General features: G+C 33.6%; 1 protein-coding gene across 2 annotated transcripts in view; it reads left to right on the forward strand.

Moving 5' to 3' along the window:
- Positions 1-27744, forward strand: part of SNX13 (sorting nexin 13) — a 131633-nt gene that overhangs the window by 51254 nt on the left and 52635 nt on the right. For both annotated transcript variants that reach the window (XM_082693002.1, XM_082693003.1), the window contains exons 4-11: positions 486-575; positions 1415-1536; positions 14496-14617; positions 14705-14806; positions 16041-16129; positions 21495-21578; positions 25107-25245; positions 25623-25711. In XM_082693002.1, the coding sequence (XP_082549128.1) occupies positions 486-575; positions 1415-1536; positions 14496-14617; positions 14705-14806; positions 16041-16129; positions 21495-21578; positions 25107-25245; positions 25623-25711 (837 nt within the window). The remainder of the gene's footprint in view (positions 1-485; positions 576-1414; positions 1537-14495; positions 14618-14704; positions 14807-16040; positions 16130-21494; positions 21579-25106; positions 25246-25622; positions 25712-27744) is intronic.

A 27744-nucleotide genomic window follows, 5' to 3' on the forward strand; every position in this document is an offset into this window, starting at 1 on the left:
ACTACAGAGAAATAGAGAAATTTATTTTCTTTTGTTGCTAAAAATTATCCCTAAATAAAATTAATTAAAATATATTTATATGGCACTTTGTATACTGTTATGGGCTGGGAGGGGGAAGGGAGAAGAGGAGGAGAGTTTTAATAAAGACAACTATTAATTTGATTCACCTGAAACACTAATTTATGGTTTTTAAGTTTCACTGAAATACAGCAACATTGTATCTTACATTTTTTGTTTTGTTTTTTTTTTTTCATTCTAAATAATATTGCCGATTTTATGAAATTTTTGAGGATAACAATAGGCTTTTTTTTTTTTTTCTGGGTGTCTAGCTGTGTTAACTTTAGAAAATGTTTGGTTTTGTACAGAGCCTTGAGAAATAAGGTTATTGCCTGACTTGAAGATGGCAGGGAAGTTGCAAGTTAGAAGTAAATATACAGACTTTAAATCAGAGAACTTTGCAGTAAAATGTTGTGATTTCCTTTAAGTGCTTAGAAGAAATGAAACGAGAAGCCAGGACTATAAAGATTGATAGAAGATTGACAGGTGCCAATATTATTGATGAACCTCTCCAGCAAGTGAGTTTTCGTATGTGGTATTTGGATTCCTTATCTTGTGTTGTAAGGTGTATTTCTTTTGAAAATACTAGGAAATAATTTTTGCTATTTATGTAATATGCTGGAAAGTCATTATAATGCTGTTCTTGGATTCTGTACTTAAAGAAGCTGCCTTATTTATGAAATCATTTATAATGAAGTGGTTTATATAGTATTAAAGCCTTTTGTTTGAACTTGCATTTAATAGAAAAGTTTTCTCTGACATATTTGATAATGTTTCTAATTATTTTTAAGTTAAAATGCTCTTTAGCTGATGAATAGGCTTAGTGTTTTGGCAAATCAGACAATTTGTACTATAGTTTTTTAAATGGTTATACCTGATTTGTTTCAAAAATATTAAAAAATTAGAATTAAAAAAATTACTCTCCAGATATTTTTCATTGATGTTTGATTATATGATTATTATAATGTGTTCTTTAAAATTCTAACATTTCTTTTATAGTTAAACCCATACTTCGTTTAACTGATTTTCAAAAGTAATATACATCAAGTTGTATCACTTGCTGTATTGACTGATTGTATTAAATCAATTTTGTTGATGCTGTTGGCAGTATCAAAGGTATTAGATTTAAGTGAACTTGGGTAATGGGTGATTTGGGACACCAAAATAATTTAAAAATTTTTGAAATGGTTTTTTAGCATATTGATCCTTTTGTAATAAAGGCAGTTTTTTTGGTACCATAATTTAGTATGTAAAGAGTATATATAAATTGGTAAATAATCCTTTTAGGTTTTAGTTTGCTGCTCATAACTTTTTAAATCCTAAAAAGTTGTGTTTTTTCCCAATATTTTTGTTTTAGGTTATCCAGTTTTCCTTGAGGGATTATGTCCAGTATTGGTATTATACACTAAGTGATGATGAGTCTTTTCTTCTTGAAATTAGGCAGACTCTTCAAAATGCACTCATTCAGTTTGCTACTAGGTAAGGTCACTGATCCAGAAAAAGTTAAATAATATTGTTTATACCAGTAAAGGAAATGACTTTTAAGTTGGAGGGGGAAATTATTAATTAGTAATAATTACTAAAGGTGAGTAGAACAGTAGATGATTGTGAGATAACAGATTATAGAACTAGAGCTCTAAAAACCTGTACTTCTTTAGATTTAACCTTTACATTTACAGAATGTTTATCTTTATTAAACCCTGTTCTCTCAGTCTGAATGTCCGTGTCTTCCTCAGGGTCTAGTCATGTGACTTTCAACTCACTTATTGAGAATACTTTTTTTTAAATCTCTTACCCAGATACTCTGTTTTATTTGAGTGCCATGGAAATAGTTTCAGTAAAATTACTCTTTTACTTTTAGCACATACCTTATAGAAGTCTCAGTGGAGAGGAAACCAAAGAAGCATAAATCACTGGAGAATATTGTTTATTTATTTTCAGAAGGGAGTATATTTTTATGAGTTTGCCTTAAGAAATTTTTGTGAGATATACTAAAATTCTTACTTTAAAAAACCCATTTAAAAAACCCACTTACATACTGCCTCCTCTGTGACAAAAATATTTTGGTCTATATTATTGTATTTAAACCTCTTGATTTTTTTGGGTGACCATTTCATATACAGAAGTGACTTATTTTTGAAAGAAAGGATTTTATGTTTATTTGAATTTGATTTTTTTTTTAATTAAAAGATTTTCCTACTAGCCTATAGCCTCAAGGATTTTATGTTTATTTGAATTTGATTTTTTTTTTTTAAATTAAAAGATTTTCCTACTAGCCTATAGCCTCAAGGCAGGAAGCTGCATGCCATGGCCATGAGAACATTTTTAAATCTGACTTTGTTATTTTTCAGCCGAGCCTCTTTTCTTCCCTACTTAGGTTCTTGAAATACAATCTTGTACTTTTGACAATCTTGGAGAATAGAGCTTTGCCCTGGGGCTTTTATTGCATTTTTATCTCTGTGCACGTAGATGTTTCCAGCTCAGGCTGCCCTGTCAGGACTTTTCATCTGTAACTCAGTTAATTCTAAGCTTTGGAGTAGGAGGTTAGTTCCTCAACCTCAGGTCATTACGGAGGCCTGCAGTAATATTTATGGTTTGATTAATAACCTTGTAGAGGTAGATTTGAGCGCCTTCTCCTTTAGTACTAATAGCAGACGTTTATGGAGTAGCCAGCCTTAATTACAAGTGTAAAGTCGCTGTGGAACACAGAAAATAAAGAATAATCAAACTTCAAAAATAGGACTTTATCTCCTTTATTTCATATATATAACATTATTGAGTGTTAGGTATTCATTCAGTCCTCTTCTGAGTCAGTCATTCGCTACTTTTTATAGTAACATCATCCTAATGACTGTTTTTTTCCTCCTTGGGAAGGTGGGAATAGGGGTTCATTATAGATATGTCTGACTGCCTAAGTATATATTGAAATATAACAGATTTTAAACCTGGAAAGAACTTTGAACTAGTAATTGGGAGGCTTCAGTTTGCATCCTGCTCTACTACTTAGCTATGGAACTACGAGCGTGTATTTTGAACTTTTTCAATCTTGGTTTTGCTCATATGTGATATAAGCATAGTAATATCTGCCCTGTTCTGTGTTCCTCACAGGGTTATTGTTGGTATCAGATTCATCTATCCATTCAACTAATATTTTGTGCTTCCTTTGTACCAACCAGATGCTGCAGATACTCCAGTGAAAAAAAACAAAATTTCTGATCACTGGAATGTAATGAAAATAATAATTATGAAAATGTTCTGAAAACTATGAGGGAATTTAGAAATTTAGGTTTTTAATGTCCTCTGACATTTATAATTTCACAAGAGATGAAGAAGCTAAGGTCCAGAAAGATTAAATGGTCAGTGCAAAATTATCCTGTGAATTGAAGCAGAGTAAGAAATAGAGTCAGATTATTCTTAGCAGTTTAGTGTTCTTTCCTCCATTCTATATCAGATATATTATGATCTGATTTTTCACCTTAGTTTCCCCACTTTTTTTTTTTAACCTTTCATAACAGTGCGTTCCCTGTTTTTGATTCCCCCAAATCACTTTTTCTTTACACTTCATGTAGTAAATTGTTTTGTTTTTGGTTTTTCCCTGTTTTGTAATATTGTATGCTATCAAGCTGAATATTTAGGTGATTGCAGGAAGAGTCGATTTTCTTCCATCCTCAACTGAACTGAATTTATATCTTTGCTTTCTCATTTGCCTTAAGATTTTGGACAAGTTAATTAGCTTCTTTTGAGCCTTAGTTTACTCATTCATTGAGGTTGATAATAACAAAGTTGCTTTTGAGGCTGTTTTCAGGCTTAAAATGATAATGAGGAAGCAGTCACAGAGTATCAGCATAAAATGAAATGCTAATTTTGAGACATAACAGGAGGGAAGGATATACTTAGAGTCTGAAGTCCTCACTTTTGAGCTTTAGTGCTTTTATTTATTAAGCTGTATGGTCTTGAATGGGCAAAACACATAAATTCTTAAGAGTCTGGTGATAGCCCATATCTACTTATCAGATTATCAGGGTTAAATGACATCACATGTCAGAGAGTACTTATAATGATAACACCTTGTGTTAACATTAGTACCTGTTACTCTAGTAGCAGTTCGGGGATGGAAACCTTCATAGAGCACTCTTGACTTCCCTGTGGTAGAGGCTGGCTGTGAACTAGGCTGGAGCTTTAGGGATTGAATCTGAGATAGCCTGTGTATTTTATTTCTCCTTCAATTAAGATATTATATACAAGACTGAGTCCTGGGAGATTGTATTATAATTCTACCTGTACCATTGAGTTACATTATACTTAAAATTTCTTAACATGTATAAAATAACAATAGTAATACTTGTAGCAAACTTGTGAGAGTTAAATGAGATGATGTCCAAAAAGCATTTCCTGAAGTATTTGTTAACCAATAAGTGGTATATTGAGCGAGTTACATGTCTTTCTGTGTCTCAGTCTCTCCATCAGTAAAATGGGATAATTCTTCCATTGGGCTCTTGTAATGTTAATCTAGAGGAGTAGTGCATGTCTAACACTACAGGATTTGGTACATAGCAAATGAGTGAGTGTTAACTTGGTTGTTACTGTTATTTCTTGTTATTTATTACCTTCCTAGGATATATACACACAGTTTCTTTGACCTTGTCTTAGTTTGTTTTGTTTGTGGGGGAAGGAGCAGGTAGAGACAGTGTTAAAACACATACAGTGGAGAGAAAGTAGTCATTTGTGTGATACTGAGAGAGGTTTTTATCTAGAGGTAGAATGAACCAGAGTAACTGATGAAGGCCTCATGTGGATTGAGGTTAAAACTGGTCTTCAAGGGGCGCCTGGGTGGTTCAGTGGGTTAAAGCCTCTACCTTCGGCTCAGGTCATGATCCCAGGGTCCTGGGATCGAGCCCCACATCGGGCTTTCTGCTCATCGGGGAGCCTGCTTCCTCCTCTCTCTCTGCCTGCTTCTCTGCCTACTTGTGATCTCTGTCAAATAAATAAATAAAATCTTAAAAAAAAAAACAACAACAAAAAAACTGGTCTTCAAGAATGAATAGTGGGATAGACAGAGGGATGAAGGACATGTTAGGAAAGAACAAAGTTCTGAGAAGGGGAATAAGGTTAGTATGGGAGAAGCAGTAAGGAGATACAAGTGATCAAGGAACCTTATTGCTTTAAGAGGTGTGAAATGTGGCAGCTGTTGCTCTCTGTTCCCCTTTACCCCAAGATTAGCAGAAAGTAGATATATTCTAATGCCACTGTATTCTTCCTAAAGGGTTTTCCCATGGCAGGAGGAGGTACGGGTAGGCAGATTCCAAGATTCAGTGGTTGTAATACTAATGATAGTATTCTTTCTGGAACAAGGGGGGATATGTTTTGAAAATTTAACCATTTTTCTCACTAACCATTTTGCTGTAGAACTAATAGACCATGTGTTTAGACTTGTCCAAAAGGCAGGCATGACTCAAATAATGGATATTTGCAACAGTAAAGTTCTTTTGCCATTTTACATTCTTTGCCTTTTGAAAACTTAGCTTAAAACTGACTTTAACTAGAAAGGTAATTATTGTCATATTTACTACAATTAGCAAAAATAATTAGGAGCCATTAAGTATTTAAAAGAAGGGGCAGTAAGTTAATGTTTTTGCATGTGTAGAATAGATAAGGGGTTTGTTAATTGTATAGTTATGTAATTCACATAGCACACAGTTTACCCACTTAAAGTTAGTGGCTTTTAATATATTTATAGAGTTGCGTACCCTTCATCACAATCAATTTAAGAACATTTGAATGATTCCACAAGAAACCTTGTATCCACTTTCATTCACTCCCTTCATTCCCCCCAAAGTTTCTAGCTCTAGTCAGCCACTTATCTACTTTATTTCTCTCCGGTTTTGCCAATTTTGGACATTTTATATGAGGGGAATAATACCGTCTGTGTTCTTTTATGACTGGCATCTTTCACTTAGTACAATGTTTTCAAGGTTTATCCATGTTGTAGCAAATGTTATTACTTATTCTTTCCTAATGCTGAATAATATTTCACTGTATAGGCATAAACTACATTTTGTTTATCCATGGACATGTGGACATAGGGATTGTTTCTACTTTCTGGATATTATGAAGAATGCTACTATGAACATTCATATACAGGTTTTACTGTGGACATGTGTTTTCATTTCTCTTGGATATATAGGAGTAGAATTCCTATATCATGTGGTAACTCTTTAAGAATCTCATGCTCTACCGACTGAGCTAGCCGGGCATCATGTGGTAACTCTTTAACCTTTGAGGAAGTGCAAATTGTTTTCCAAAGTGGCTGCATATTCTCAACAGCACTGTATGAGGGTTCCATTTTCTCCATATCCTTGCTTATACTTGATTTTGCATGTTGTTTTTTTCTTCAAGTTTTATTTATTTAAGTACTCTTTGTAACCCATGTGGGGCTTGAACTCACGACTTTGAGATTGAGAGTCACATGTTCTACTGACTGAACCAGCCAGGTGCCCATGATTTTGTCTCTTTTAGATTATAGCATCCTAGTAGGTGTGAAGTAATATTTCATTATGGTTTTGATTTGCATCTTCCTGATAGGTAATGATATCGAGCATCTTTTCATATGCTTACAAGTCATTTGTATAGCTTCTTTAGAGCATGTGTTTTCAGATCTTTTTCCCATTTTTAAATTAGGTTATTTGTAATTTTAATATTAAATGGAGTGTGCTATAGTCAGGTTTTGAAAATACAATTTTATTGGACAGTCACACTGATTTGTTTGCATTTTGTCCATGGCTGCTTTTGTACTACAGTAGTAGAATTGACTAGTTGTGACCCTAGACAGTGTCGTCTGCAAAGCCTGAAATAGTTGCTCTTTGGCCCATTAGAGAGAAATTTTCTAACCCCGAAATAGTTTTGTAGTTATTAAAATATTTAGGAAGTGTTGTTGGGGCGCCTGGGTATCTCAGTGGGTTAAAGCCTCTGCCTTAGGCTCAGGTCATGGTCCCGGTCCTGGGATTGGCCCCGCATCAGGCTCTCTGCTCAGCAGGGAGCCTACTCCCCCCCACCCCCATCTGCCTCTCTGCCTGCTTGTGATCTCTGCCTGTCAAATAAATAAATTTTAAAAAAATCTTAAAAAAATAAAATATTTAGGAAGTGTTGCTAAACAAATAGGAAATATTTTAGAATAAAAATCATGTAATATAGTATATGATTTTGGCTGTGTAAAAAACTGTCAATATGCATGCATAGGAAAGAGACTGATAGGAAATACACTAAAATATTAACTGATCTTTAGATTGTGGATTTATGGCTGATTATAACTGATGCTGAAAATCAAAAGAAGGAAATTACACTTCACGAAATGAGAATGTATTACTTTTATAGCCACAGATAGACAGAAGCATTTGCTAATGAGCAATAAAGATCTCTAGGATGGCTTTTTTTAAACTAAATTTTCCTGTTTCTCCATTTTTTACATTCTTAGGAACATATAAGAATAATTTTTTTTTACAACTATAGATTATGTGTTTTGTATAGGCAGTCACTGTTCCTTTATGTCTTCAGAAAGTGATCTGGAAAATAATGCTTAATATAGTGTTTTGTACATGACAAGTTAGTGAGTAGTCAATAAATTCTTGTTGTGTTCCTGTTTATGATTTACATGTTACTTTTTTCCCCACAGAATTTTAATATATTTCACTACTAAATCTAGGAATGTTTCATTCGTCAGGTACATTTTACTAGAAATCTTGTTTATTAAAATAGTTAACAGCATTAATTTTTTTCATACTTATCATTATACCTAGGAGGATGCACACCTAGCCCCAGGTTATTTATTTTTTTCCTTTCCTAAGACTTCCAGCTCTGTGTTCTTTACACTCAAGCTCTAAAATAGGTGAGTGTGCTTCACAGGTGTTTCTCTAAGTTCTTCATTGTATTCAGAGATCCACATCCTTTAGAATATCTGAATCTTTAACATCTTTGAAGCATTGGGACACAGGATGTAGAACTAGACTTCTTATGTAGTGCTACATTTCACGAAATACCATTTCCTTTAATGTGGTTATGTAAAACTGCATACCTAAGATTTTTCTCCATTTCTTCCAGTTTGTTTGTAACTTTAAGAGTCAGGAAGTTTTGCGTTCCTATTAAGGTAAAGAAAACACTGAATTGAAAATTAAGAACCCTGATTTATTTTTTTAAACAAAACCTTGATCTCACTAGCTATATAATCTAGAATAAGTAATTTAAGTCTGGAGCTGTAATGATCGCAACTTGTAATTATTTCAAATCCGTTGAAGTTCTAAAATACTAAGACTCCCTGGTGAGGTCAGTACTAATCTTGGTTTGTTTTTGTTTTGCCAGTCATACCCTGTCGTGAAAACATGGGCTCATATATTCCGTAAAACCTTACATTTTGAATACCATTTGGGGAGTTATTTTTTATAGTGTCTAATGTTGGTAATTAGATTTAATTTACTTAGGAATTAAAGTACTTTTCTATTATTTTGCTAGTAGGAAGTCTTAGAATAGGATCATAATAAAGTTTTTATACCTCTTTATATTTCTATGTGGTCAGAAAGAATGCTTAATTTCAGACATAAAGGACATTCAGTAGACTAATCTTTTTTTGATGGTTAAGTCTTCTATCAGAAATTTTTATTTGATTATCCGGATGACTGCTATTCTTTACAGAATGTGGAAAACAATATATTTGTAGTTTTAGAAGTCTACTTTAAATTTCCCCACCATGGTTGATTTTCAACTATTGTCAGGAAGTCACTGAAGGTGGAACTAGAAAAGAGATGTGCACATTTTGCTCTCCCACTTTTTCTCCCCCTCCAGCTGTGAAGAGGAGCAGCCAATGAAGGGAGCAGCAATTCCTTGTGATTGCTAATTTAGTTCTTGTAAAAGAGGAATTTTCTACATATATTTGAGGATTATGGTAGAGAGCAACAATAAATTTCATGTAAGTTCAGGAATGTTGTAAAAAAAATGTTACCTTCTTTTATACTTAACCTTATAATTTGATTTTTTAAAGTAATTTTAAAAGGGAAACAAAGGTGCTGTAGTGAAGTGGTTATGGTAACATGTATTATGAATAAATGGAGATTGGAAGAAGGGCAATTCTTTTAATGGGTTTAGAAGCAAGTTTACAATTGTGTGCCTTAAGAATCTGCTCAAAATTGAATTTCAGGCTGAAGTTTTTGACATGATAGCAAAGTATTCCTTCAAGGGCTCCTGAAGGATGGAAACAAGTAAAGGTTTATGTATTATAAAGAGTATATCCTTTCTAAAAGGGAATTATGAGGGTAAGTTACTGCCTGATTCGGTGGCTCAAGGAAGAAGGGATTCTTCTTTAGGACACTACCTGCTTTCAGCAAAAAATATCTGTGGATCAGTTGATCAAAAGCCCTCTCCTCGAATAAAACTCTCCTTAAAATCTTCTCAAAGATGCTTGCTTGTTAAAATCTATACAGAAAAACTAGGAATTTTACTAAAGATTTAAAAAAAAAAAGCCAATTTTTTTTTCTTTTTTTGTTTTTTACATAGAAGACATATATACACACTATGCAATATATAGTCCCCTTTTTATTGTTTTCAAATAAGGTCTTAGTAGTCATTTCTGAGAAAATATAGTGTGGCATCAGGAATGTAACATTTATTATAGGATTGTTCATGTGGGAAAATCAGGGTTTTTTGGTATCATTTTGATAGAAAAGACCTTTTCCAGTAAAGTATTCTGCCAAGAATGTGAAGATTACGTTTACTGCCAAATCCAGCTACCCACTTCTCTAGTCAGGCAAGTCTACTCATGGTGACCCTTGCATATACCATGCTCATTTCCTCCTTTTGCTCATTCCTAAATCCTTTCTTTCTCCCATTTCAGAGACATTCATTAAGATTAAGATTCATTAAGACTATGCATTCAGAGTCGTTCAGAAGTGTCATTAGTTGTCATGCCATTTAAAAGAAACTGGATACTATAACTGTTGCAGTGTTGTAATGTTTTATTAAAGACAAAAGCCACATTAATATCTCTTGGCAAAACCTTAGTGAAATAAAAGGTCTTAGTCTTATATTGAAAGATTTATATAATTTAAGTTAAAATGAAATATATTCATGACTCTCTCTTTTGATCAGATATTTTGATTTACTCACCATTTAGCAATTTCCCACATACTCTGTGTGTGTGTGTGTGTATTACACATGCTTAGATGGGTGTTCAGGTACTATAATCATGGATTCTTAAAGTTCTAAGTGTCCTTAAAGAGAACAAACCCTGGGAAGTGAGGTGATTTGCTGAATTTCACAACAAATGAAATGGTGAATGTTTTACTTGAATTAGAGACATATATATGCCAATCCAGTGCTCTTTTACAGAAATCCTTAATTGATTTTGGTGTATTTTTTGCATTACTGGTGATGAGTTGTACATTGCTCATTCCATTGATGGAACCAGTGAAGCAATTTATATAATCTCATTGTCAGCCCACGTGTTTGGAATATTCATTGGATTTTTTTGATATTAGCATTATATAGTTTAAGGATTTAGAAAGGCAAAAGGAGCTCCTCACTTTATGTTCTGTTTCAGAACTTTAAGGAGTAAAGAGTCCGTCATAAGCACCTCATGTTGCCTTTCTCCGGGAGGCACCTATTAACAGTGTTTTGACCCTGAAAAAGGAATCAGTAAATCACTATGTATCAAGTGTCTCCAATGTTCAATACATTATTTAGCCACGGGAGATACCACTGCAGAATAAAACGAGTCTCTTGCTTCCTGAGATTTTTATCAGCAGTTGAGTAGTTGAATTTATCTCACCAGTTAAATTATTTAACTGTAGGTTGAAAGTGCTGTGCAATGTGACAAATTTGGTGCCATGGGAATGTATAACTGGAGATCCATACCTAGGCTGAAGGAATATGGCAGAGAGAGAGAAAGCTGAGGGGCATTGAAGGCTGCCATGTGGAATAGATATTTTAGATGAACTCTGAAGTGGGAATTGTCAAGTCAATGTGGGGGAGAGCAGGGAAGTATGTGAAGAGTGGGCAGGGGTGAGCAAACTTGGCAGAGGGATTAGGCTGTCCAAAGGCTCTGAGATAAGATATATTTGAGAAATGGAATTAAAGCCTATAAGTCAGTAGAACAGAAAGGAAAGAAGGTGGAAGAGATGGTGATGCGGAAGTAAGCATAGTCCTCCTGGGTATGCAAGATCTTAGAGAAAGTAGTCATGCTTAGCCTGAAAATTGATGGGGAGTTACTGAACAGTTTTTGAATTTCTTATTTTGTACTATCATATTTGTATATTTAAAAAATCACTCTGGTTGTTCTATGGAAAACAGAATGGAGAGGAGACAAAGGTGGATGTGGGAGACCATTTAAAGTAAAAGACCATTTAAAGTAAAAAGGCCAAAAAAAGACCATTTAAAGTAATAGAATGCTGGCATTAGGGAATGAGATAAAGGCATGGAAAAAATATGTTGAGAGAGGTATACTTGTTTGGTTTTTGCTCTTGTACTTTAATAAAACTTCCTTACTTGTTCACATCCGTAGTTAACTTCTGTAATTCTTGAAACTGTTCTATCAAGATACATAAGCTTTAGGGGCCTACTATGAATTTTATGTTTTCAAGGTAAGGTTGAATATATTACTGATTCTCTTGGTCATATAGGAAATAATCTTCTCCTCTATTTAAGTTCAGGAAAGGAAAGCTTATAATAGTAATGATATGAAAGTGTAGGTAATAGGATTTATTGTAATAATCTAGGTGCTTTTATTAGAATAGGAATCATTTAGGGGAATACTTTAAACAAAGTGAAAAAGAGCCTTGACCATAAGGGTACTTGGATGGCTCAGTTAGTTGAGCATCCCACTCTTGATTTCGGCTAAGGTCATGAGAGTGGGCCCTGCCTTTAGCTCTGCACTGGATGTGGAGGCTGGTTTTGATTCTCTCTCCCCCTCTTCCTTCCCCTTACCCCCACTCTAGTGCTAGCATGTTCTCTCTCTCTCTCTCTCTCTCTCTCTCTTTCTCAAATAAATAAATAGATAAATCTTTTTTTAAAAAAAAGTCTTGACTAGAGGCATAATTTAAGAATAATAGATACTAAGAGCTCTACTAGAAAACTACATATGGATTAATAGAAGAAATATGGCTATTAGGTAAATTGAATGACTTTTTAATTTTTATATTCATGTTCCATTTAGTACGTGTTTGTCAGTACAGTCTAATTTTAGAAAGTACACTGTCATGAGAATATTTTCAAATTTTGTTAAGACAGATACCACCAGAAATTGTTAGTAGATGTTTTCCTGATTTACAAAGGGAAGCAATGTACTACTGTTGTTCTTAACCTTCCTAACCTAAAAAAGTTCCTTTGAGTTGAGACTTATATTAAATTTGCACATTATTCAGTGGAAATGAGTCAAGCAAAGGGAAAATAATGATCTTAGGTGGAGATACAGAATACTGTTCCTGGTTTTTTCCACCCTGAAACATATCTGTAGAAATCCCTATTTTATTTTATTTTATTTTATTTTATTTTTAAAGATTTTATTTATTTATCAGAGAGAGATGGGGAGAGAGCGAGCACAGGCAGACAGAATGGCAGGCAGAGGCAGAGGGAGAAGCAGGCTCCCCGCTGAGCAAGGAGCCCGATGTGGGACTCGATCCCAGGACGCTGGGATCATGATCCGAGCCGAAGGCAGCTGCTTAACCAACTGAGCCACTCAGGCGTCCCTAGAAATCCCTATTTTAAATTTAAAATAAATTTTATGTATTTTCATTGCTTGTTTATTTTCACTTATTGTCAATGTTATATCGTCTGTAATGAGTTGAGATGGGTTTAAAATGCCTTCTAAAATTAGTAAATTTTATTTTGTTTGAAAACTTCAATAAATTATATAAATAACATTATACCATGAAACAAAACAGATATAATTTGAAAGATTATATATTCAGCTTTCTTCTAAATTTGTTAGAATGAACCTTTTACGGATAAAATGAGCAATGGCCTGTACCAACTAAATTCTGTTATAAAATTTTTAGATGTGGATGATTTTTTTTTTTACCAATAATTCATGTAAAAACTTTTGAAAGATGCTTATACAGATTGTGGTTTTTTGTTTTTTGTTTTTAATAAGTGAAAAGGAGACTCTAGAGACTGCTAGGTTTAAATTTTCTTTTTGGTTTTATGTTGAGTCCAAGTATTGTTACCAAAGTTAATATATGCTTATGTATGATGGCTCTTGTAGTATTTTAAGTAATGTTAACCCCTTCTCAGGTTCCTGAGTACAGGTTACCTTTTTAATGTTAATTTGTTTCTGTGTTCATGTACTTAATAATTTAGTCTTTCTTCCCACATGTGTAACAAAATTATAGTTGTGTATTTAAAAAAAGATGAGTGTTAATAACTTATGTTTTTGAAAATAGGCATCTGTTATATTCCTCAAAGCCATTAACACCTTTACGTTTTCTCTCAAAATGAGACAGTAATCAAGTTAATTTCTTCACTAGCTTCTTTATTATATAAGTTTGGGTAAATAACAGTGAATTATAGTATACTTTTTCTTTGCTCCTCTGCTGCCCAGCATCTTCATGAATAAATAGATTCTTTTATCTATTTGGTATGTTCCTAAAAAGGTAAATTAATTTGAGTGCTAATTTAAGGAAAATTCACCAAAAAAAAAAAAAAAAAAAACTTGTTTAAAAATATCAATCCAAGGAGAGGTGTATACTGCTTTTGGCTTATCTGTTTTATTTGTTACTATTTCACGGGATGGACTAAATTAGCAGTGTTTCTTGAGGTTTGTTACTTTTAAGGTAGAGTAATAGGTAACTTAATAAAATTAATAATCACCTTTTTCATGAGTATTGTGGTATTTTGTATCATTCTTTAAGACCTATTATTCCAAATGGTCAAGTGTTCAAGTGCTAGTATCTGCAAACAGAAACCAGTGAGACTCATACCAAAGGTATTTGGTTCAGAATTGGGCTGTATAACTAAGAAGAATGTAGAGCATTCAGAAAGGGTTCAGAAAGAACCAAGAAGTGTCTCAAATGCTCTTCTAAAAGCAAGGAAAACCATTTGGAATCCCTAGTATGTTCTGTCTGGCTGAGAAATACATGATATACTTGGGGTCAGAATTTTAGATTGAACTGGAAAAAAGTTTTTTCTTTGTATTTTAAGCACTTACGTAGTATTTTAAAGCCTTGGCACATAAAATACTTAAAATAATATTGTTCAAAGACTTGGCCAAGTAGATTTGATATACCTTGGGTCTTGTGAAAGGGAAGACTGAGATGTAATAGAAATTAAGTAAACAAATCTTAGTGTAAATAAATTTAATCTCTCTGGTAATGGTGTTGTTTAATTAGTCATTAAAATTAACTTACTTTAACTTTTTGATAAAAAAATTATATAATGCTTTTATCTAATGTGTTTTTTATAAGGTCAAAAGAAATAGACTGGCAACCTTATTTTACTACACGTATTGTAGATGATTTTGGCACACACCTACGAGTATTCAGAAAGGCTCAACAGAAGATAACAGAGAAAGATGATCAAGCAAAAGGTAATACCTTTATTCCCTTTGAAAATTAGGACTTTATTTAAAATATGTCTTTATCATTCTTTATGTTTTATTCTTTTCTTTGTGCAGGTACAGCAGAAGATCTGGTGGATACTTTCTTTGAAGTTGAAGTTGAAATGGAGAAGGATGTTTGCCGTGATCTAGTGTGCACTTCTCCCAAAGATGAAGAAGGTTTTCTTCTCAGTTTAACTCTTTGGAGAATAGTAACCGTTTATATTGGTTAGAGACAAGTTAGCAGAGCCAGGGAACAAAATACGGGTAAAGGGTGAAATTATTCTTACAGGATGGGTAGCATAGTATAGACACTGTCACTAGTCATCTTAATTTTTAACTCTTAAAAATAGTTTTCAGATTTTTTTCTCTGTTTTTAAAAGTCATCTTTAAAATTTAAAGATGGTAATTAAAGATTACTTCTCTTCTTTTAAAATAGAGCAGGCACAAACAATTTATAACTAAATTTACTTTTTAGGATATATAGTAGTTTATCTTTTCCTTGAATTTATCAATTCTACTTCAAGAGTATACCTATTACCCTAAAATATTTTCTAAGAGAATGAGTATAATGATTTCAAATACATCTTATGGGGTAGAATGGACTTGTCTTTTCTTTGTGAGAGGTTAGACTGATAAGCTTTCACTGAGGAGGTTATCTTTTCCTAGTTTTGTAGCCTCTCAGAAAGAGTCTTTGCTACTTGGCGCATTTTGGATTAACAGGATCAGCTATATAATTCTGTTCCCAGCAAGTGTCAGCATATGTACTACAGAGAAGTTGTTCTAGTTGTGGAAATTGTTTTCTTCGATTTTTAAATTGTGCGCTTACTCTCCTTTTTCTTCTTTTCTTTATATTTACACTACTGTTGAATTTTTAATTGTCATTTCATTAACACTGGCATGAAATAATAGCTAAGTATAAGAAATACAGTGATTTGTAGTACTTTCATGTAAATCAAGGAAGTAGTAAAGTAGAAGAGCATATTCTTTTTCTTTCCTTATTACCTACCAGGATAGTGGAGGTTCTTTCTTGAAAGAAGAATTACAAGTATATTTTAAAATATGCAAATAGCTTGTAAGTACACAAAGGTAATGTGTAGTAGAAGTGTAGAGTACTTGGTACAACCATAACTGTTTTGGGGCGAAACACTTTGATAATTGAAGTTTCTCAGTGATTCAAAAACACAGTAAAACTGAGCAGAATAAAAAAAAAATTAGTTTGATTAGTGAATCGTTACTGTTTAGAGAATAATGAAAAAATTTAATCAATACTGATTTGTACTAATTAATTATTAAAATAATAAGCTGCTATAATTGGGAAACTACTTATTTATGCCTTTATGTGTTTTTTTAATCACAAGTCGGTGGAGATTTTATTTTCTAATGTTATTATAGCTAGCTTTTTCATTTCTAGGATTCCTAAGGGATTTGTGTGAGGTCTTATTATATTTATTGCTACCTCCTGGAGATTTCCAGAACAAGATCATGCGATACTTTGTCAGGGTAAGCAAGCTTAAACTCATATCAAATAAATGGCTATAAAGAAACTTTGTATAGTAATTCTCAAAGTATTGGTTTCAGGACCCCATTAAATTCTTAAAAATTATTGAGGACCTCAAAGTGCTTTTGTTCACATGGGCTTTATTTATCATCATTTACTGTATATAAGTTAAAACTAAGAAATTTTGAAACACAAGACTATACAGGCACACATTCCATTACTTGATTTCTATCATCACACCATCATGTTCCTTTTTGAAAATATCACTCTGTGCTTGTCTCCTTCCATCCCCCAGAGATCCCTGGACAATACTTTGAGAACTGTTTGACTTAGAGTTCAGTACGGGGATTTTGGGTTATAGCAAAGATACGTTTTAAATTTTGTTTAATATAGCTTTACCTATAAACTTACTGGAATTAGGTTAATTAAAATAACACTTTTGGATAGAAACTTACCAAAAAAAAAAAAAAAAAAACTAAGCAGCTATGATTCTGCTTATAATTAGAAAATGAGTTAAAGTAGATGAGAACAGTAGTCTTGGACTTTTTATTCCCCCAATATAAACATCAGAGTAAAATTCTATATACAGGGCACCTTGGTGGCTCAGTCAGTTAAGGGGCTGCCTTCAGCTCAGGTCATGATGTCAGGGTCCTGGGATCAAGTCCTGCATAAGGCTCTCTGCTCAGCAGGGAGTCTGCTTCTCCCTCTCCCTCTGCTTGTACTCTCTCTTTGTGTCAAATAAATAAATAAACAAACAAGTAAATCTTCTTAAAAAAAATTTTATTACAGATGTAAAGGAATAACTCTTGTTTTGATTGCTGGTTGTGACTGAGATAATGCTAGTTAGGTACAACCCTTATGCTGGTCGAATGGGTTTTAAGTGTCTAATTTATATGAAAATGAAAGTTAGGATCTTTTTGTCTGCCATCCAGCAAAATAGATGCCAATTCCTGAGGTGTGCTTTTATACTCGTATGTTATTATTTAAGCAATACCAACAATTTCTTAGTACCTACCTAACTTGAGTTCAGTATACTTAAGTAGGGTAGTGGTGCTGTGAATTGAGTAGTAAACGCTTGGTTTTAATGGGAAATACCTGATAAATGATGTATTGTTAAGACCAATTATTTGGGCTAGTCATTATTAAGGGCAGTAAATACCTGACACGTCTATCTGTAGATTCACCTCTGCCATTGAAAGAAGACACTGCTAAATCAGTTACAGTACTCATTTGTGTTGAGTATTTGTTTGGCAGCAGAATCTTTGTCTACCTGGTTCACTAGACAGCTGCTACTGGGCAGTGTCTCAGCAACTTTCACATGGCTGGCAAACTTTTCCCTCTTGAAATTTTGTCTTTGCTTGCGTTCCATGTCATTGCTGTCCTGATTTTTCTCTTCCTTTGGTCTCCTATTTAGTTATTTTTACATGTTTTAACTCCTCTTGTATTTAATTTCAAATTTACAAGTTCTTTAGGCCTGAGCCCTCTTTTTTGCTCATCCATTCCTGTGGCTTTAAGTACTTTCCAAGTGCTAGTGACTTTCCAATTTATATCTGTCGTACAGACTTTTCTTCTGAACTTTAGCTGCCTCTGATTAGCTGCTCACTGAAATTGCCATTCAATTGGCTCACAGTCCTTTTAAACTTTAAATGTTCAAAATGGAAATCTTACTCTTGTTTCCATGTCCTGTCTTGCCTTTTAGTCTCCTCTCCATCCTAGTAAAGGCTGTGACCATCCAGCAAATATTTCCCATCTCGAGTTCTTCCAGAGGTTTACAAGGACTTTGTTTACCTTTCTGGTCTTTGTGCCATGCTGTCACTGTATTCCAACTATGCTGTCTTCTCCAGAAGTGCCATTTTCTCCTACTGTAGGGCCCACCTCGTACTCTTTTTTTTTTTTTTTTTTTCTGGTCAAAATGATTGCCCATATTCTCTTGGCTAAGTTATATTCACCCCTCATATCCCACTTGTTCAGAAATGCCGACCCTGACCACCCAATCTAAAGTGCCCTCATAATTCCCTATTACTGTAGGTAAGTACATAATTTTTTTTCCTTCAAAGCATATATCATATTTTATTTTTTTTTTTTTTAAAGATTTTATTTATTTATTTGAAAGACGGAGATCACAAGTAGGCAGAGAGGCAGGCAGAGAGAGAGAGAGAGGGAAGCAGGCTTCCTGCGGAGCAGGGAGCCCGATGCTGGGCTCGATCCCAGGACCCTGAGATCATGACCCGAGCCAAAGGCAGCAGCCCAAACCACTGAGCCACCCAGGTGCCCCAAAGCATATATCATATTTTAATATTATAATTTACTTAACTTGATGCCTTCCCCCTCCCTGGTAGTACTGTAAGGCCCATTAGGACATAGGCCCTATCTGTATCATCATCATGTACCTCGTGGTTATCACAGTGCCTGGCACATAGCACATACCCTGTCAGAGAATTAGTTTTTTGTTTTTTGTTTTTTGTTTTTTTTAAGATTTTATTTATTGATTTGACAGATCACAAGTAGGCAGAGAGGCAGGCAGAGAGAGAGAGAGAGAGAGAAGGAAGCAGGCTCCCTGCTGAGCAGAGAGCCCAAAGCGGGGCTCGATCCCAGGATCCAGAGATCATGACCTGAGCTGAAGGCAGAGGCTTTAACCCACTGAGCCACCCAGGTGCCCCAGAGAATTAGTTTTAATGAGGGGAAACTTTTTGCCCTTCTTGCTGAAGGTGCACATATTACTGCGGCTCCTGAAGATGAAGCTGACTCTTAGGAGACATGAATGAAGATCTGCCTTGTTACATGAGGTTATCATTTAAAGCATATAGGATTATATACAGCAAATATGTTTTGCTGTAGATTGGTCTGTCTTTATGGTTGAATCTGATTGTATGTAATTACAGAGTCCTGCATTCAGCAAATCAGGTTTTTCTCTTGTAACTTGCTAATTCTTTATCAGTTTTCTTTTGTTGGTAATTTAAGTTTTCCTAAAGATGGTTTTGTTTAGATTAAATAACATTGTAAAGAGTTCTTACTTCTTTCCTTTATATGGATCTTTTATAGAAATTGTACAAATCATAGCATTTGACTACAGTAATTGCTCTTTAATTGTCTTGCTTTCTGTCCATTACCACGCTTTATTTATTTAAAGATTCATGGCCTCAGTGATTTTGTAGCTTTTAAGCCTTCATATTTGACAGCTGGTGCTTGTCTTAAGGTAGAAATTACATGGCTATGGCTATGGCTACTTATTTTGGAATATTTAGAGCTCTCACTAGAACCTGTATAGAAATTGTTGAGTCATATGATTACATCTTGACTAACCAAACCCTTTCATGAGGCAAATTAGAAGATCAATGTAATTTTCTAAGACAGGCTGACTAATAGCATTGACTAATGAGAAGCATTAAATTTATTCACAGTTATTCCCCATGTGCTTTTTATTTCTTACTTTGAAAAGAAACTTTCGAGAAACATAGTTTTGTTTATGAATTTTCTCCTTACAAAGCACATTTTTAAATTTGAACATTTGTGGCCAGAGAGAATTTGAAGGAAAGAATTATGTAAATAATATAATTTTTAAGAAGTTGGAGACTAAAACTAATCTTAAAAGAATAAACAATTCCTCCTCCTCCTCCTCCTTTTAAAAAATATTTTATTTATTTACGTGAAGAGAGAGACCGTGAGAGAGGGAATACAAGCAGGAGGAGTGGGAGAAGGAGAAGCAGGCTTCCCACTGGGCAGGCAACCTGATGCAGGGCTTGATCTCAGGACCCTCGGATCATCGGATCATGACCTGAGCTGAAGGCAGATGGCTGACAGTTGAGCCACCCAGGCACCCCTAAACAATTCCTCATAATTTGAGATTGTAAGATGTCTCAAAAGATACTTCTAAAAGTTAACATCCCACATTCGATGTAGAGATTACTGAAAAAAATTAATTAGTAAAAATAAATAAGAGGTGCCTGGCACCTCTTGGTAAAACATGCTACTCTTAATCTGGGGTTGTGAGGTTGAGCCCCACATTGGGTGTAAAGATTACTTAAAAGATACGAAGAAAAGAAAGTAAGTAAATAATTAAAAAAGTTTCTGGAACCTTCATGATTGCCTTTTGGAAATGTTAATTCATCATTGGTAATAGTTTTCAGAGACTTACACAGCTTACAAAAGTAGAGTTTATATAAAATAGCTCTCTAAAGGAAAATAAAGTGAATGCTGCCTTTTATGAGATTATATCAGAAAATGGACCAGATAAGTTAGAGATCTTGACAAAAGGAATAAATTGGCCCTTTAATTAGAAAAGTAAAATATTCTGTTAAAATTACAGTCACTTAGTCTTTTTCCAGTTTTCTTTAGAAATGGTATTTCATAGATTTATGTATCAGCATGCATAAAAGAATAAAGATTAATAATGGGTGAAGTTGTGGTATTAATAGAATCAGCACTAAACTCTTCATTTCCATCCCTTTACTATTTATGTAATGCCTGCCATGTTGAGGAATATGACCTTGAGTAAATAGTTTTGAAGATTGACAAATTAGTAGATCACTTGACAGGTGTCATTCGTATGCTGAACATTCCTAGATAGTGGTAGCATTTCTAGAAGTAGAAAACAGACAGTTACATAGAGGATGATAAGTGACAAATCCCATAAATTCAGGGCATGGGTATATTTTAAAAATGAAAATACAAAAATACTTAGCTGAAATGATCAAGGCTTTTTCAGTTGGAGATTTTATTCTGTAGTCAGTCCTGGGAGGAAGAGCAGGATTTTAGTAGGTAGGAGCATAAATAGCTATAAAAAATGGGAGGATCTATTCTAGAGAAAGATGAATAATTAACATACTATTTTATTTTCTATTAGGAAAGATTTCAAACACAAACAAGTATAGAGAATAATACAGTAGACATTTATGTACCAACTACCCAAATTTAACCAATGTTAATGTTTTACTTTAGTAGCTCTGTTCCTCTCTTGAAGGTAACTACTGTTCTAAAATTGGTTGTGTATTTTTTTTAATTTTTTAATTTTTTATTTTTATACTTCTAATATAGATGTAAGGATTCATAAATACATATGGTACCTTTTTTGTTTTGCCTTTTTAAAAATTGATGTAAATGCTAACATACTACAGCTACCCTTTTGCTTTTTTCCACTCAACACTAGATGCCATTGTGGAGATATATCCAGGTTGGTATAGGTAGCTTCATCTCACTTATTTTAACTGAGGTGTATTAGTTCATCTTTTTATAAGATTGTTTTGGCTTTCGGGTTTAATGTGTATCGTACCTTTCTTAAGTAACAGCATTGTGTTATTTACATTACCTAGTGATTTGATAAATATATTAGTTTAAATTTGTTTTTGTTTTTTTACAATTTTTGTCCAGGAAATTCTTGCACGAGGAATTCTTCTTCCATTAATAAATCAACTCAGTGATCCTGATTATATTAATCAATATATCATATGGATGGTATGTACTTTCTAAAATTATGACTCTGTTTTTAAAACAGTTTTTTTGAAATTTAGAAACAGTACTTGGAGAGCAGGAAGATCAAGAAATAATTTATGAAAGAAATTAGGTAAAAATATGTTTAAAGATAATCTTTATATTTCTCATATTTCTGTTTGCTAATATGTTGAACATGCAGCCAAATTCTTTTTAAGGATGTTTGTTAATAAGATAATCCTGTTACAATTTTGATGTTGTTACTACTTATTTAAATTAAAAAGAAAAGGATATTTTACTGCCTGAGTGGATAGATGATGAGTATTTTAAAAAGTTGCTGTTTGCTTTTAAACAGAGCTTGTGGTCTGAACTACTTAATAGCATGTGCTTTACATTTTTATACCGTATAATGGAGGAAAGTATGGTAAAACGAACACTGGACTAAGAATGGGAAGAAGTGTGTTCTAGACTTGTTTCTGCAGGTTGCTTAGTGTGTGTATAAGTAGCTAGTTTTCTGTAAGTCATAGCTTTCTCATCTATCAGACATATTAGAGGGTTAGTGATTACTAAGTTTACTGAGTCTAATTATTTTTGTGTTTGATTATATATGCTTTGCCTCAGTAAACTCATAGTTAAGAAAGAGTTGTAAATGGGCTATTGCTGGGAGTTCTTTGTTATATGCTTCTAGATCGTTGATTCATTTTCTTGAAATAGAATTTCTTCACCACAGTTGTCTTCTATTAACTCAGTCTAGCTTTCTTAGGAAAGAATTTCTTGTTCTTTGTTTCTAGTAGCCATTATCAAACTGGACATTGTTTTGGTGGTGTTGCTGCAGCAATTTTTCTCTCTCCCACCAGATTGTGGGTTACCTGCAGGCAGAAATTGTTTTGTTAGCTTTGTATTTCTAGAGCCTTTTTTGCAGGCCATACAACTGGTTCTTTATTTCCTTTGTCAATTTTTTTAGTGTCCTGTTGGGCTCTATGAAAGCTTTAAAAACGTGCATATCTGCCTAGTTAAAATTTTTGAAATTGCATATCCTTTGGTTAGGAGTTATACTCATGAAATTCATTCTTAAGTAATAATAAGTAAGTTTGAAACAATTTATATTTAAGGACATTAATGGCAACATTGCTTTTAAAACTAAAAAATTGAAAGCAATTTAAGTGTTCTACATGGAGGATTAGTTTAATAAGTTATGGCATATTGATAAAATAGAATACATGAAGCCATTAAAAAGAATGATAGTAGTGTATCTTAGTGTATCTTGAATAATGAAAAAATGCTAATATATATATATATATTTAAAGATTTTATTTACTTGAGAGAGAGAGAGTGTGAGAGAACAGGATCATAAGGGGGGGGAGGGGCAGAGGGAGTAGCAGGCTCCCCACTAAGCAGGGAGCCTGTTGTGGGACTTGATCCGAGGACCCCAGGATCATAGGAACATGCCCTGACAGAAGGCAGACACGTAACCAACTGAGCCACCCAGGCACCAGGTCCTTATTTCATTTTGCATTATGTTTTATACTAAACTAAACATATTTTTTATATGAAAAGGATAACCAGAGGTGATGTGTGTGTAGAGAATGCTTTTTAAAAAACAAATATATAAGTAATTATATTCTTACTAATGACTATAGAATTCTGATAGTATATATACTGTTTGAAATCTTAACAAGATTATGTAGGATTATGAAAGATTATGAATGTTTTAATTTTTTCTCTTGTGTATATATTGTACTTTGTAGGAAGTATTAGTTATATAATAAAAAAAGTAATTTTTAAAAAACTAGGTAAAGAGGTAAAATTCAAAAACATTTCAGTAATGAAATAAGGGTAAATGGTATTAGGAAGTGTTTTTTAGAACACAGTAAAATGGATGTTTTATACTAAACTTAATCAAGATATAGTACTGTATAATCTTATTTGTGATATAGAAAAGGTACAGAATGTTATGGTTATCTCTCACTCATGGGATTAGGAATAATTTTTTTCCTATATATTTTTCTTCAGCTTTCAGTTTTTCTTTTGCTGAATTTATATTAACTATATAATTAAATACATGGTGTAAACATTTGAGGGGGTGGAATTTAAAATATGCTCCAAAAGAAATTCAAACCAATATGTCTTTACTTGTTCTCCCTAGAGTTGGATTAATACTACTATTGTGTATGATGCTTGGGTCTTTTTTCTCGTTAATGAACAGGAATTGTTCCTTATTTCATTTTGCAGTATAGAATCAGAAAATATATTTAAAAGAGCAAAGTTTATCAGTAAAGGATCTTTAGCCTACTTTGTTGCCTTGTTTAGTATTTTGACATTAATTGTGTGGAAAACCTTGTATCCATAGGTATTATAAATATTAAAATGAGCTCAGTTCTTATTCCTAGTTCAGTTACATTAATATCTAACCATATAGTTCATTTCTATTTGAACGGCAAAGTTTAGAGCAGTCTAGTAGTAACATATCTTCTTTCTATAATATGTTAGTGTTATCCAACCATAGTTTTTAAGTCATTTCTAAAAATAGTATAGATAGTTTTGCGTTACTCATCATAAATGTATATATTTTTTTAAAATACGAACTAATTAAGAATGAGTCTTCTCTCTTACTGTGGAATAAATTATCTCATATTGTTATTTTCAACTAGAGCAGATAAATGGACATCTGTTTAATTGTTTCTTAATGTGTTCTTAGAGAAATCATGTCTTTAATAACCTACCTTTTTTTTAATCATTGAAATAAAATTTACATAAAGTGAAAGAAATTGCCAAGTAGTCTTCTGAAGTTTTGTTCTGATTTTGCACTTCCCTAGCACCAGTTGAGAGCCCCCATCTCTCTGCATTCTGATGAGCATTTGGCATTGCTGTTTTGTTGTGGTTAACTTGAATATGCATGATGACTCAATGATATTGAGCATCTTTTCGTGTGCTTATTAGCTAGTTTTTCCCAAGTTCTGGACATCTTCAGTTCCCAGTTCTTCGACTCCTTATAGAGAATATACAGTATCCCAAGTCTGCTGCCTTTTCATTGTTTCCCTTACTCCTTTACTTAAGTCTTGTTGGCAGTCACAGCAGCTGATCACTTTATAATATCCTTGAGTACTTTTTGTGTCTCACTTTGTTATATTTTTGATGAAGCCACACTCTGGTTAAATTCAACTCAACTCTCAACTCCCATTCCTGTTCTTAAACAACACATGGCTAGGAGAAAAAAAAACAGTTAATTATGTCATCACATCGATTCTGTTCAGTTTAGGTCAGAGAACAGCACTCTTCTGTTTAAAACCCTCCAATAACTTCATTCCACTCAGAATGGAAGCTACCACATGTACTGTACCCTACCAGATTGGCCTTTCACTGCCACTAATCTCATCTTCTACTCCTTTACCTTTCTTTGGGACTATGAGTACAGAAGTTTTCATTTTGTGTTCTTAAAAGCACTGCGTAAACACTTGATATAAGATTGTTCCTACCTAGCATGTGGTAGACCCTGAAGATTCTTTTTTTCCTGAGTCCTTCTCCCACCTGTTTTTTAAACTTCATTTTCAGATCCGTGATTCTAATTGCAACTATGAGGCCTTTATGAACATTATTAAATTGAGTGACAATATTGGAGAGCTAGAAGCAGTCAGAGATAAGGCAGCAGAAGAATTACAGTATCTTCGATCTCTAGATACAGTTGGTGATGGTAAGTAATTCATTTAAGTACAGAAACATGTACTTCTTTAATCATTATTCTATCTTTAAACAAAACTTTAATTTACCCAAATGTCACTTTATGATATTAGTTATTTTCACCTTATCTAAGTCTAAATCTTATTATGTTAATGTGTGTTAAGAATAAAAGTATTACAATTTTCTGAATTTGAGGCTATTGATACTGTAATTATCTCTAAAGTAAAAATAATAGGCATGGTTTAATTTTAATTAAATAATTTCACTATAAAATTTCAGATTAGTTCTTTTATTGTTTGCTCTGTTCATGTTAAATTACAGTACATACATGTTTAAAGTATTTCATAAATAACATTACCACTAGCTCATAATCAATTTGTTTATATTTAGATATCAACACTATCAAGAATCAAATAAATAGCTTACTATTTGTAAAGAAAGTATGTGACTCAAGAATACAGCGATTGCAGTCAGGCAAAGTAAGTAAAGTACTTTAAAATTAATGTTTAGTTATAAATACTTTATATTCACTTAAATATCTAGCAAATGACAAGATGTGAAATATTAAATAGTGTGGCCCTCCACAAAAGGATTTGCAGAAAAAAGTATTTGTTAAAACTAAAGAGATTAAAACATTTCCTGAAAAATGCTACAGCAATTAAGGATTTTATTTATTGGTTTATTTATTCATCTTTTCATTTTTTATTAAAAATTCAACACTTACATAGTTTTATACATTGAGCACCATTTTAGACGGACCTAATAGGCAAAAGCTCTCTCTTCATAGAACTTATATTTTAGTTGAAGAGTCAAAAAATAAAACAATAAATAAATTATTATATAATGTTAAAAAACGTGTTAAAAATAAGTAAATATAAAAAATAACAAGGCAAAGTAGAGAGATAGAGAACGTCTAGGAATGTTTTAGATTAGATGCTGAGTGATTTGGTTACATTTGAGCTTAGAGAAATCTGGTAGAATAATGGGAAAGTGTTGAGATTTTTTCTTTTCTTTTTTTTTTTAAAGATTTTATTTATTTATTTGACAGAGAGAAATCACAAGTAGATGGAGAGGCAGGCAGAGAGAGAGAGAGGGAAGCAGGCTCTCCGCTGAGCAGAGAGCCTGATGCGGGACTCGATCCCAGGACTCTGATATCATGACCTGAGCCGAAGGCAGCGGCTTAACCCACTGAGCCACCCAGGTGCCCGAGAGATTTTTTCTTTTTTAAAGAATCGTTCAGGTAGAGGTGAAATCATATGCAGAGGCCCTGAGATAGGAAGATGTTTGGTGAGTTAGAGTAGGTCAGCATTGCTGGTATGGAATGAATGAGAAAGGATGATAGTGGTAATAAAATTGGAGAGGAACCTTAGGGAACCTTAGGGATTATATCATATGTGGTTTTATCTACCATAGTAAGATTTTTTTTAAAATTCTTTTTTTTTTTTAAAGATTTTTAAAATTTATTTGACAGAGAGAAAGAGATCACAAGTAGGCAGAGAGGCAGGCAGAAAGAGGGGGAAGCAGGCTCCCTCCTGAGCAGAGAGCTAAATGTGGGGCTCAGTCCTAGGACCCTGAGATCATGACCTGAGCCGAAGGCAGAGGCTTAACTCACTGAGCCACCCAGGTGCCCTGATTTTTAAAAAATTCTAATCGTGATGGGAATCCGTTGGAGATTTATGCTGGCAAGTGACATGACCTGACTTATGAGGTAAAATAATCACTTCGGGTCTTTGTGATGTTTAGAAATTGTGGTAGAGTTGGCGGGAATAAGAATGGAGACTAAAAGATCATTTAGGAGATGATTGGTTTAGTCCAGTATGAGATGTCTGCAGAGGTTGTGGGAAGTAATTAGAATTTGGATGTAGTACTAACAGATTTGCTAATAGACTAAATATGGAGTGAGGGGAAAAAAAAAAAAAAGGATTCAGGGAGGATCCTAGAATTTCTGGCCTGACTGCATGAACAGTGTTGTTATTTACTAAAATAGATAATACAGTAAAGAGGAGATTAAGAAGAGACAGTCAAATTTTGGATGTTTTAGTTTGAGATCCTTATTGGACAGTCATATAAACCTGCTAGCTGTTAAGCACTGTAGTTCAAGGGGAAGGTTGGTGATGGACCTAAACTTTGAGGGTCCTCAGGATTATTAGATGTTTATTTAAAGTAAAGATACTGGATGGAGTTACCTAAAACAGTGAGTATAAGTAAGAAGATAATCAAGAACTTAGTCCAGAGGCAGTATAGTTACTAGAGTTTAAGACAAAGTGGAAGATCTACCTAAAGAGACTGAGTAAGTCACTGGTGAAATTGAAGGAAAACGTGGGAGTGTGATATTCCAGAAGCCAATTATAGAAAGTTTTTAAGGAAGTAAGAGATCGGGTATGTCACAGGCTGCTAATAAGTTGAATAAGATGAAGACGTAGAATTGACCATTTGATTTGCCACCAGGAGAATACTGGTGATCTGATAATAGCATTTTGGAGTATTGGAGAGAAACCCTTATTGGAACTGG

Source organism: Mustela nivalis, assembly GCF_964662115.1.
Source record: "Mustela nivalis genome assembly, chromosome: 12".
NCBI classification, from domain to species: Eukaryota; Metazoa; Chordata; class Mammalia; order Carnivora; family Mustelidae; genus Mustela; species Mustela nivalis.